We start from the raw sequence: 13,360 nt of genomic DNA, 5'->3' as shown, positions 1-13,360 counted from the left end.
CTTGAAATCATATTTTGCTTTTAAAATTAAACCTTTTCCAAGTATTACATTTTATTTATATTATTTCATTTTTATTTTTCTCTAAACAAGGTTTTCTACTTCCAATCTTAATCAATTATATGAAATTATTGGTATTTTAACTTGCATTGTACAAGAAACTGATCAAATATTTATAACCATTCTTTTTAACCACACGTTTTTAACAAAATCACATTGTTTATAGTATAAATTAACTCAATATACTTTAACACAGCTATTTTTAAACCACATTTTTAAGCAATGTAGTTCATTTTTAAACTATTTAAACATTTTATCCTGATCCAACAACACAGTTGGCATGGCACCTTACATCTTGAAATTAAACTAGTACTTCAAACTCAAACATGATTTGAATTACATACGAGACAATTTCCGCGGAAATCGTGGGAGGGGCTCGTTGCCGGTTTGAAAGGTGGAAATCCATTAAAAATTGGCCAAACAGTTGAATTTTTAAGTTTTAGGTGTAAAATGAGAACCTGCAAACTACACACAAGAAGAGGATTAGTGATGAAGAAGAGAGGGGATGATGAAGAGCTTAATTTTTGACACATTTCAAAGTTTGAATTCATTAAAATGACTTTCAATTTTATACCTTCTGGTCTAAACTATGGAACAATGAAAGTGTCATATCCTGACCAAAATGGCAGCTCTCTATAGTTTATGCCAGAAGGTATAAAATCATTCTAAAAAGTTCCTTTTAATGTGGTTTTTTTTTAATATAAAAAGATGCACATAGTTTGTTTATTGATTAAACACACTTTTTGTTAGATACATTTTCACTACAGGTACTGTTTAAATCCAAGTGTCCTGATTACTTTTGAATGAAAGCAACAGCGTTTTATATAAAACCTGTGGTTATATTGCGAGGTTCTTACCACCAGCTGTCCATCCAAACATTAAAGAGTCTTTCACACCAAGTTCAATGAGGAGAAATAACTCTTTCCACTGTAGCTGCTTAACAAGCACTGCCATTACTCACAGTGATAGGTTAGTCATTAACAGAATCAGGTGTGCGTGAGTGGGAGGGGCTTCCACCTGGCCCCTCCCCCTGCACAGCAGGAGGGAGGGAGGGAGGCAGCTCACAGACAGTTTAGTAGAACATTCTTAGATAATGTAAGAAAAGTAATTTGAGTCATTTGCAACATTTAGTCTTTAAATACATGGAATATTTCTTTAATATGTTTCCAACACCATTTTAGATTTTCCAGCCAATCAGTGTTTGCATATCATGTTCTCAGTACGACATAATTACGCCTACTTAATTCCAACGTTACTCGACAAAGAAATGGCATTTAAGTAAAAAAAATTTCACAGGGAAGTCTATGCCAGGGTTTTTCAACCACTGTGTTGTTTGAAATTTTTCAATTTCACCTAATTGGTCTAAAGAAATGTTTTTGAAAACTATTCATTTAATTAATAAGTCAAATATGCCATTGTGTTGCCATGATATATATTACTATTATTATATATATACTAATAGTTCAACAAGTATTAATACTTTTTTGTGTATTTAATTTATAATAATTTTACATTTAATAAATCATAAATGTGTTTATCATATATTTTATACAGTTATAATATATATAGTAAATTATTACATAAATTAAAAATAATATCAGTCACATATTGTAAATTATAAATGTATTAATTATATATACATGCAATTATAATGAATTATATTTTTAATATATACATATGTATCAAATAAATTGCAAAAGTTATAATTTAAAATAACATTTAAATTATACAAATTATAATCTATATAATTCTAAATCTTTTGAACTGCTGAATAATTAAAAACTCTTAGATTTTTAGATGGTTTATATTGATTAGGTGTGTAGCTTGGTGAGTCCCAAATGGGGGCGGCTTTAGGACCCAGAGGAGCAGAGCTGTCAGCTGTAGTAAATATAGCAGCAGCAGTAATGTGCGCGTGGGTCAGATCAGACCAGGGTCATATTAAGACCCGCATGAAGCGGTTCGACCTGATGTTGGTCCACTGATCCACAGTGATCCGATTCAGTCCCATTAACCCGGGGATGGAGTCCAGGTGACGGAGCATCAGATTCAAGTAACATCTGCAAGTAAGTGACTTTGTCCTTGTGATCAATGAAGCGTTTATACCCGTCTACACTTATACTGGAAGAGTTCAAACTTTAAATAATAATTATACAAAAAAAAAATAATAAAAAAAAATATGGATAGATACCCAATATTCCATATTTAAATAATTTGTTTTTTTGGAAATTTAAATATTACATTTCTCGCAGCCAGCCATTTAAACACCCAATAATTCAAGTATAATAAGCAGAAAAAAAAGAAAAGAAAAATTGAGCGAGATCTAATTTATTATGAGACGCCAACTGTAATAAAATGCATGCTAATTTAAAAAGCAACTTCTTGCAACATGCAGCAACAAACCACGTTTAAAAAACACGCGAATTATTTTATGATACTTTGGACCAGATTTACAGCAATATTTGTGAAATTTGTGAGTTTTTTTTCTCTCGTAAAAATACGTCAATGTTAAATCTGAATGTTACAGCTGAATATAAATGTTAAATCTTAAATGTCACAGGTGAAGCTAAATATTTAGCTAATATGCAAATTCACCATTTCTATTTAAATGTAATATTTTGATTTAGATTTCATATTTAACATTGACATCATATTTTTACGAGAAAGAAAACATCACAAATTTTACAAATATTGCGGTAAATCTGGTCAAAAGTAACAAAACAAAATTCACATACATTTTGTAAACGTAAAAGTTGCTGTTTATTTTAGCATGCACAACTATACAATTGGCGCCCCATAATTTATTACTGGAGGTGCTGCTGTAGATAAATATTATGGGCACTACTTCCTGTGTGATAAAAGGGATCAGTTGGTAAGTTGCCAATCCATAGCTGTGACGGTTCTTTTTAATTAATGATTAGATTGCGTCTTTTTTTTTTTTTTTTTAAAATACATAAATGTAATCTACATTTTAATTTTACAGCAGTAAACCAATGTTTAGGTTATTGGTTTATTACAAGTTTGTAGATGACTTTGATGACTGTAAAAAAAATCTGCTTTTATTAAATGTTATCCATCTATCATACCATAAAAAAGAATCATTAAACACAAGATGTGATGATAAATTGTCTTTTGTGCCAAAAGGTGGTAGTAACATGAGGTTTACCATTGGAGAGTGCATGGCGTAGGAGCTGTGTCTCAGTTATGGGACAGATGTACATTTTAGGACGCATCATTAGTGGTGGTCCTTTGAATCAGGGGGTGTTTTGGCCTTTTTAAACACCAGACACCCTCATCAAAGGTGGCCGGCTACAGGGTGATCAAGCCTGAGCTTGTGTCCCATAACTGTTTCCCATTCTCTCCTATCTGCAGCTTTTGGTTGGGTTGGGCATTCAGCATCGATAGGACCCGGGACTAACTTTTCGATTCTCCCGGAATTGATAAAATTTTTACATTTCTATTCCTATATTCGATACACAGTCCGCCCAACAGAAGAAGAATAAACCGCCGAACACCAACAAAGAAGAATCCACCAATGCGTCTCACAACCTGCTCCAAACGCCACGACGGACTTGCCGCAGCGCGCTTGTGGGGGATGCCCCGGCATCAGCGGGGCATCCCGCGGGCACCGCCCCCTGCCAGGCCTGGTTTTCCATCCGTCGGTCGGAACCGAAACCCCACTGTGCGCCGGAGTGCGTGGCAGTCCAGCCCTGGCCGTCGCCCCGGGTACCCAGCAGACCTCCCTTCCTCTTCCACCCCAAATTGCAGTATAACATTATTATTTTTATAACTATTAATAATAACCATGAACAATGTGCGGAAAAACGGTTTCTGATTTTATGCAATACCTGCTGCGAATATGGACTGGGTAAGGTGTTCCTTATTGTATGTTTGATATTCTGCACCGAGTTAGCACATCAGTGGGAGCACAGTAATGTTTCAGTTCCTGCAGCATCAGACAGCATAATATTTATATTCAAGTCCATAGATTTGATATTTATATACTAGCTGCAAACAGCCCTGTTGGAAATGTATTGTAAAGTACTTAAAAAGTAAAAAAGTTCACAGGAATAAAATTCCTGGAGAGGTTCAGAGTACTTCATCAATAAAGATATCTGGTTAGCTAGCTCATTTAAAACATGTAAACATTTTTGACCATGCCGCTTAAAAGTATCGGAATCGAAACGCAGACTCGTAATAGTTCAAGTTCAAAGGATGCCCAACCCTATTTCGCACTCGGTCTGTGCCCTTTGTTCCTTTTCTCCCTACGAAGCGTCTGGTGCTCTTCGAACTGTGGTTTTGTTCCTGTCGCTGTGCTTCAAACATCTCATGATATATAATATATTATAAAACAAACAGGAAACCCAAACCAGATGTTTAGTTTTCATCTCCTAACAGTTTGCTTTGGTCCTGTGAAGATGAACCTGTGAGTGTCGTTGATGTGTGTGTTCTCTCTGAGCAGCGATGCTACAGCTGTGTAAAGTCACTAAGGCCCTGTTCATCAGCAACGCTCGCTCGGCCTGCAGCGATGAGCTCCTCCAACAGGAAGCCATCACGCTCTGCATCAACGTGTCCAAGCAGCAGCCGTTTCCAGACGCCAGCGTCGCCAAGCTGCAGGTCCGCGTGTACGACGACCCCAACGAGGACCTGTACAGTCACTTCGACCGTTGTGCGGATGCCATCCAGAGGGAGGCCAACAGAGGAGGTCACAGCGTCGTCTACTGCAAGAATGGACGCAGCCGCTCGGCCACCGTCTGCATCGCTTACCTGATGAAGCACCGTGAACTGACACTGATGGACGCCCTTCAGGTGACCTTGTTTATGTGAGGAATGAGAACAATGCTGATGTGTAGATACTCAGTGGTGTATTTCAGCTGACGATAGGCCTGTAGAATGTTAGGAAGATCTGTGATATGTGCTGTTATCAGGGTTGGCGTCAGTTACATTTTACAGCTACAATTATGTTTTCAAATACATTAAAAAAAATGTATTGTCTAATTTCTTTCCTATTAACTACCTTGTTAGGCTTCCTAATCAATTAAAATATAGGTTTTTAATATTTTTGGTGTGGGTGTTTGACCTTTGTTGTGTCAGTATACCCCTAGATTTAGATATATATATTTTTAAATTGTAAAATATGGTAAAGCTTGTACTGAAACATATTTTAATAATTGTTAGCTACATGTATAGAAATGTAGCATAGTTCCCCAGTTTTGTGTTAAATTATAATTGGCAATTATAGAATTTTTATGGCAATTACAATGTCAATTATCTGAACTCAATTACAATTTAAAGTCTGTGTAAAGCAGAAATAACTTACGCGATTACAATTATGATTGACCCCAAAATGGCAAAATACTGATTCTGGATCAGTTTGAATAAAAAAAAAAAAATGTTCAGCTCTATGTATCTACAGCACCTCCTGCTGGTGACTTTTAAAGTGTGATCGATCACTTTACCATGATCAGAAACACTGATCCAGATAACTGCCAATATCTTGGTGGAGGTTTGCGCTCTTTTGTGCATTTTTTTCCGTCATCTTTCTGTATTTGTGTTGTCATTGTTATGTATATTTATTATGTTTCTGAAATGTGTATATTTGCTGTTTTTTGTGTACTTTTCTTTGATTCTGAGTGTTTTTAAGAGCCATTTTGTGCATTTACTTTTGAGGCAGTGCAAATTAAGACAGAGGGCCCCCGTCTGCTCTAGTGGCTTGGCTGATAATGTAAGATTTGATACTGACAAAGACGTACTAACATACATTTATAAGGAAAACCAGTCTGTTGTTATCCTACAAGAGCATTAGCCCTTCACAGCATGTTAGAAAACTTCTAGCCCTTGGCCAAATGTAGTTGATGACCGCTGCCATACAGCAGTAGCGCTCAAATTTGAACATCTTCTGAGTAAGTGACTCAAAAAAAAAAAATGAAAAAAATAAAACACTGCCAATTTATGCAAGTGTAAAAGTTTTAGATTACAACTAGAACCAATCGCCACGTCAAAGTTATTATCAGTACAAACTAAGCTAATGGATGAGACAGAATGGTAAAAAAAATTAAAATCCTGCCCCTGCAGAATGAATGTTTCTTTTGAGCTGCCAAAGTCAAGGTCCGACACATCTGAAGGTCAAAAATCTGCAGCAGAGCATTTTTCCTGAAGCTCGTATAGTCAATGATGCCCTTGAGCAAAGCAGCGACACAAGAGCCTGTGACATTGTGATCAAATAGACACACTCAGCAAATCTGCAGCTTCTGAAATGCTGAAATCTGGCAAATGGAGCTGTATCTGTGGCAAATATACATGTTTTCTGGTGATTGTTGTTAAAAATGAGTGTAAGCCAGTTTTAAACAACACACTATGGTTGTGTTGCATCGTTTTGATAAATAATAAAGCAGTTTTATAAAATAAAACTGAACTGATTACAGGGTTGGGGGTGAATTACATTTTTCAGTCACAATTACGTTTTCAATTTCCCATGTCAAGTACAATTAAATTATGATTACAGTGACCAGCATTTTTTCCAATTACAATTAAATTATTTTTATCCTCAAAAAGTCAATTACATTCTCAATTACTGAAGTTCAATTAAAATTAATCACAATTACTGAGCCTGAAATAAATAACCTAATAAAAATTCATTTCTTATGATAATGGTCCTAAATCAGCAGTAAATCTAACATCTAATTTCTTCCCTATCTATTGGTTACCTTGTTAGGCTTCCTAATCAATTAAAATATAGTTTTTAATATTTTTTCCATCAGTAGACTCCTCAATTTGAATTTATTTTTAAATGGTCAAATGTGGGAAAGCTTGATATGAAACAATTTAATATTCATTAGCTACATATGTTAGAACTGTACATAGAACTGTAACATGGTTCCCCAATTTATTATAGAATTTGCATGGCAATTACAATTACAAAGTCAATTATATGAACTCACAATTTAATTATGATTACAGCAGCAACACATTTCTAAAATTGCGTGATAATTGTAATCAATTATCAATTACACAAATAGAATTATAATTGACCCCAATCCTGAAATTAAATAACATTTTAGATCATAGTAAGCAGGATGTAACACACCATAATGCTTTTGCACCATTTTTTAAAAATTACAACTATTTCTGTTATAGAAAAGAGTTATTTACAGATGTTGGGGGGGAAAGAATCAACTGTTCTTGCTGAAATTATTGTTGAGTGATGTTCCAACAGATTTATGTGTTTCCATAGTTGTTAAATCCTCATTATTCTTCCTCAGAGAGTGAAGACGGCCCGTCATGTGATCGAGCCAAACCCCGGGTTTATGTCTCAGCTTCAGAGGTATGAAGAGGAGCTGAAGAGAAGAAGAGGAGAGTCCTGATGCACGTTTAGCTGAAGCTACTGAATAGCCTCAAGCAGCAGGAGAAGCTTCTGCTTTTGAAAGTCCATACAGACAGGATTACAATATAAATGACTTAATGTAACAGAAAGCCCTTTAAACACACTTTATTTGATTTAAAAATCAAACTTATCATATAAGCAGAAATAGAGAAAGCTTGTATTTTTCCTGCTATTAAGAATGATCAAAATAAGATCATTGTAAGCTATAAAACCTTTAAAAAATATATATATATATATTTTTTTTAAATAATAGTTTTTTCTCGATTATGTTATTTTTGTAATCATTGAGTGTAATCGAAATCGATTAATTACACAGCCCTATATAAACCGTCTTGAGATTAGCGCTAACCACAATGTGTGACATATACAATAATACAGTGGTTTCCAAACAGGGGTACGTGTACCCCTAGGGGTACCAAAGCACATCGCAGGGGGTACTCAGAAAGATTTGACAATTATTTTAAAATAATCGAGACATGTTCCTAGTTCTTTTTTAGGCTATTTTTTTAGACAAATTCACCATAAAAATCCAGACTCAAAACCCATACAAGTGTCCTTGGGTGGCCTGAAAGGTGCTTTTTAAATTAAAATATATATATATATATATATATTATTATTACAACTGAACAGTACTATTGCTAAAAAAAAAAAAAAAAAAAAAAACTATATTTTCTTGTAATTTATTGAAACAGGTTTATTTTATGCTGTAGATACCATTTTATCACACTTTTGACAATAGGAGAAAATAATTAGCTACATTTTACATCGGAGGCCACATATTCTTACTATTGAAGTAATGACAAAAGTTACATTGGTAATTTAATTTTTAAAAATAAACAACATTTTGCATCGACACCACTTTCTGCAGTACCGTACATGAACTGCTGGGTGCAGTGTCGCTTCACCATTTACATTGTGAAGAACAATTGTGCAACAGAAGAACCAACTTTTTTCCCCCTTTTTTTTTTATTGAATAACAAGATACTGTCTCACAGAGGTAATAGCAGTAGAACTGTACACACACACAATATATCACGATACACAAACCAAGCAAAGAGAATGAAAACAAAACATCTTACACACAAATCACATACATTGTAAGGCAGAGGAAAATTAAAAACCAAAAGAAGCTTGACTTTAAACATTTAAAACAAAAGTAAGACATAATCGATGTAATTTTTTTATTTTTTGGCATGGTCAGTTTTCAACAGTTTTAAAGAGGAAAAACAACTTAAAATAATTGAAAAAATGGTTGAAGCAGGTGAGACCTTCTCCATTTACAGCAGTGTATATGGTATTTTGCATAGAACAACACAATATTCACAATATTGGACACATTACTTTCTCAGTTGTCAACAAAGTATCTTATATGATTAAAGGTAAAAGTGGGAATATTAGAAATTCCCTACATCGCTACATCACTCCATGAATTGCAGGTAAAAAAAATAAATACCAACCTAAAGATTAATCTAGGTGAATACAAAAGGCACATTGTGTTTTGTCCAATTTGAACTGTTTGTTTAAAATTATAAACAGAGCAAATATTACGACACATTTTAAAATTAAAATGAGTTTCTTTGACCTGACCTGAAGAACCAACCTGCCTCTAGCCTTGAAAGGAAGACCAATAAATTACTTGTATTTTTTAAAACAACAACAAATTAATTCACATATATTTTGTACAGTCATTCACTGTGTTTTATGGCATTTAAAATATTTGTATATTATGTACATTATATTAGGAATTGTATTTTTTTTTTTTTCGAATGAATTTAAGAAAACATCAATACTCAACGAACCTCATCGGCATTTTAGCGTTATAAAAAAAAAAAAAAAAAAAAAAAAGATAAATAACGGGATATCAAATTTCTGTCAGTTTAAAATAAACTGTTGCCTATCATTCGGCTGTATTCTTTAAAAACAAATTCAATTAATTACCTTAAAGTCGAAGGTTAGAAGATCTACTCCCAATGGACGGAAAGATGGTAAATGTGCATGAAAGCTCTATGGGGATTTGAAAGAGCTAAGTTAGAACATTGTAGCTTCAAAGTATACAGTTGGCCCTTAAGTGGAAAAGTCACAATAATATTATAAAACACTTACCAAAATATGACGGTCTAAAAGTGTATAGTTGCTCAGTTTCCGTAGTTTGTCTGAAACGCCAACGACATGCCACGCCCACAGCGGACAATATCAATCGGGTGACTTTACAGGAAGTGGAATATTCGGGGACAGGAATTAGGCCCCTCCTCCTCCTTCTTCTTCTTCTTTTTTGGGATTTTATGGCAGTTAGCAAACTAAAAAGTGTATTACCGCCACCTACTGTTTCTAAGCGGATCTGCGTTTAGGAGGACCATAACTTGCAAAATAAGTTAAAAAATAGATTAGGCCACCAGAAATTCATCACAAGCAAGCAGTGAATCTCCAGGAGTCCAACAGGGCCCCACACCTTCACTCCACGAGCTTTGCCTTCATTCTCCAACATATTTTTCAGCTTCTTCATGTTCAAAAATGTCTCTTTCACAATAATCTTGATCTTTTCCGTCTTCTGTTTAACCTGATCACTGCAGTTTATCACATATGTCATAAACAGTATTAGTTTATCTAAAGAAATGTTCCACTGATATATACTTTTTCCATTTGATTTCCATTATGTTTGTTCCCTCTCCTCGCTTTGCTTCTTTTACACTTTTTTCCAGCACCTCTCTCTCTCTCTAGCTGATATCATTCAATCTTTTTATTTTCTCCACTTCCTCTGCTTTTTTTCCTCACTTCACATTTCCTGTTGTTGCATCTGTGGATGGTGACACAAAAAAGGTGGTGTGTAGAAGGAATCTTCGGACAACTGAATTGCAAATATGATGACATTTATGATACAATCAGAGTCCAAAAACAGGGTGTCAAAACCTGCTGAGAGCTGCTGGCCAGATCATTGCAAACACTGCAATCTCTGCAAACTACTTCCCAGCAAAGTAGTGCTTATATCGACAAGAGAAAGGTCATCCTACAGGGTCATATCTCTAAAAAACCCCCCAATATAATCAAATAAAATAACAAAATAAAATAAATGAATAATGAGGAAAATAAACACATACATATAAATATTTAAGTTTTCACAATGTTAATCTCAGCTTTGTTTTTGTTGTAGTGGAGCAATATTAAAGTATTACTGTTGATGGATTTTTCAGGATGATGATACGGAAGAACTGAAAACTATATTGTCTTCTTCTCTGAAGAAATACATGTGCTCATTGGCTCTCCGCTTGGTCTCTTATTTGAATATTTTTATTTTTTATTTTTTAACTCAACATGAAACAAACGAGATAGTTTGAAGTAGTTTTATCTCACATTATGCTTTTATCTTTTCTTTGTTGATCAGACTCAACATTGTTCCACCAGGACGAACCCTGAAAGTTGCTTTAAAATATGTCCAAAATAACATTCTCTTGTTGATGCTTTCTGGGCTGTTTTCATGTTTAAAGGGCACATGTAGTGAATTTTAATTGGAAGCTCCATAAAAAGATCATATATTGGAGGTTTAGTCGGGTTATTTTCTAAGAAGGAAAAATGGCTCAACTCCTTAAAGAAAATAACACGACCAAACTTTTAGCATTTGATTTTGTTTTATTTATTATTTAGGAGCTAAGGTTAAGAATTAGTAGAATATTAGCTTATATTTAAATTGCTTTAGTTGTTGAAGGATCACTTTTTGAGGGGACACAGTGTTAGTTACTAAATGCTTAGACACACACGCACACGCACACGCACGCGCACGCGCACGCGCACACACACACACACACACACACACACACACACACACACACACACACAACATCATGAAAAGGAATGCACGAGGGAGAAGCCAGATGCTCTGTCTCTCCCTGCTGACAGTGGAAGATGTGGAGGACATCTATCTGCTAGGGGTCATGATCTTTGGCCTGCTAATAACGTGGGTATGTGTATGTGCATGTGCCTTTCTGATGGATCGTGAGCTGAGGCGACTTTCAGAGGATATGAAGGTACTCCGAAAGAAGAAGAACTTTTCGTTTGGAGAGTTGGAGGAACGTAAACAACGACTGGAAAAGAAAGCTCGAGGAGATACGGAAAAAAAGGACAGTGAGGAGGAGTAACAACAGGAACAATGACTGCAGACGAGAACACATCACATAAAAAAAAAAAAAAAAAAAAAACGTTAATGAAAAGATGAAATTATGAAGAAGATGAGAATGTTTGACAAGGGAAGAAATGAGGATTGATGTAAAATTATCTGTGTTCAAATCAGGGGACGGATCTGGATAAGCATAATGCTTTTTTCCGTCGCCCTTTCCGGCATGCAAAAGGACAAAAAAAAAAAACAATGATGTGATTTTGCTCTGAATGTCAAAATGAATTTCTGTGATTGCAACCATGTCAGAAATGAACTGAATAAATAAAATAAATAAATAAGGAATGTAGAAGATCATTCTTGGAGCAGGAAAGGAATCAGATGAGGAATAAAGACCCCTGGACGACACCCCCGTTATGCTGTTGAAAGTCATGTTGTTATCACTGGACCATCAAGTGGTGAAGAGTGGGGGGGTCATACCCCCACCCCTGGACTCTCAACTGTGGAGTGAAACACTATAAAAGAAGACTGAGTCAGAGTGAATGATGTATTTTGCATCCAGAGCAGTCTGCTGTGAAGGAAGCAGAGAATCACAATCGTGCTTGTAGATTTACACGTTTCGGGGCTTATTGATTACGAAATGTATCAGGGTTATTGATTATGTTAAAGGGCCAGTTTAATAAAAAAAATCACTTTATAATGGTTTAACTACAGTGATATACATTCCTTTAGCCTCATTCAGAGGGCCAAAGATAAAAAAAGTTCTGTTTCCTCCCTCCCTCGCTATTCCACATTTTGTAAAAAGTCAGCTCCAAACGGGCGAGCTGGATTTTTGCCCCCTTATGAGTCATAAGGTGGAAACTCCTCCTGCTAACAATTCTGGCTCCTCCTTCCCTACATAAGAATGTGAGCTCCTCCCTCTCAAACTACCTCACAGGTAAAACAATCATGTCGAAGGCAGGTTGAATTAGAGTTAATATCTTTACTTTCAGTACATAGATAATCCAGAATATAGATGAACCGAAAAGCACTTACAATCAGTTTCACTTTTAGTAGCAGTTATACCGCCTCGTATTGCCTTTATGGGATGATGTTACGTGTTTGTGATCCAATGCAACGCTGCGGTCTGACAAAACAATGGACTATCGTTTTAAATGGACTATTTCTGTGGTCAGTGAGGAGGAGAAGGAAGTGACTGTTAATTATTTACTGCTGCTGCTGCTGCTGTGATAAACAAACACGTTGAAGCAGCCTGTTTTTAGGAGCGCTCTAAAATGACTTTTCAGGGAGCTAAAACTCTAGAAAACAGGCAAGATTGGGGAAAAAAACCTCAAATACTATGTTGTTGGGGTTCTTAGAACAATTCAAGATGGTTGAAAAATAGCATAATACTGGATCTTTAATAAGTCTAGTCATCTGTGTGAGGTGATGAAAGAAAGAAAATGACTTGTCCAGTCAATTTCATCATTTAATTTTTCTTACTTTTTTCATGTCATTGGAAACACCACCATTAAAAGTTATATGCTGACAGAGATCGAGAAGGTAACAATATCTGAAAAACCCAGGCGAAAAGCACAGGGCATGTAACTAGCAATTCACATTTCCCTTTAAAGGGAATTAGCATTTCTAATGTTTTCTTTCCCATTTCACAGAGCTTTTGATTCTGATCTTTGTACAACTTAAACATTTGTATTAAGAAATGCAAGAAATGTATAATCAAAAAATGCCTGTGAAGGTCAAGTAGTTTATTTACCAGCGTGCGTTACATCCCAGACACATGGACACTTTCATGGAAGTTCAACACACTTCATACTATA

The 13,360-nt window shown here is 35.3% G+C and overlaps 1 protein-coding gene and 1 long non-coding RNA gene across 2 annotated transcripts; one reads left to right on the top strand and one right to left on the bottom strand.

Annotated features, from left to right (window-relative positions):
- Window positions 1-1,973: 1,973 nt before the first annotated feature.
- Window positions 1,974-8,069, top strand: dusp28 (dual specificity phosphatase 28). Its single transcript, XM_028472352.1, has 3 exons — window positions 1,974-2,120; window positions 4,517-4,863; window positions 7,317-8,069. The coding sequence occupies exons 2-3, from the start codon at window positions 4,519-4,521 to the stop codon at window positions 7,416-7,418; spliced, it is 447 nt and encodes a 148-aa protein (XP_028328153.1). The 5' UTR covers window positions 1,974-2,120; window positions 4,517-4,518; the 3' UTR covers window positions 7,419-8,069.
- On the bottom strand, window positions 7,092-9,697 carry LOC114478975 (uncharacterized). The gene is made up of 3 exons (XR_003675937.1): window positions 9,542-9,697; window positions 9,377-9,442; window positions 7,092-7,391 (listed from the first exon to the last, which is right to left on the bottom strand). It is a non-coding gene; the product is annotated as an uncharacterized LOC114478975 (long non-coding RNA).
- Between the last annotated feature and the right edge of the window lie 3,663 nt (window positions 9,698-13,360).

The sequence above is a fragment of the Gouania willdenowi genome, chromosome 17, assembly GCF_900634775.1.
Source record: "Gouania willdenowi chromosome 17, fGouWil2.1, whole genome shotgun sequence".
Taxonomy (NCBI): domain Eukaryota; kingdom Metazoa; phylum Chordata; class Actinopteri; order Blenniiformes; family Gobiesocidae; genus Gouania; species Gouania willdenowi.
The sequence above is the reverse complement of the archived record's forward strand: the minus strand, read 5'-3'. Positions and strand labels throughout refer to the sequence as shown.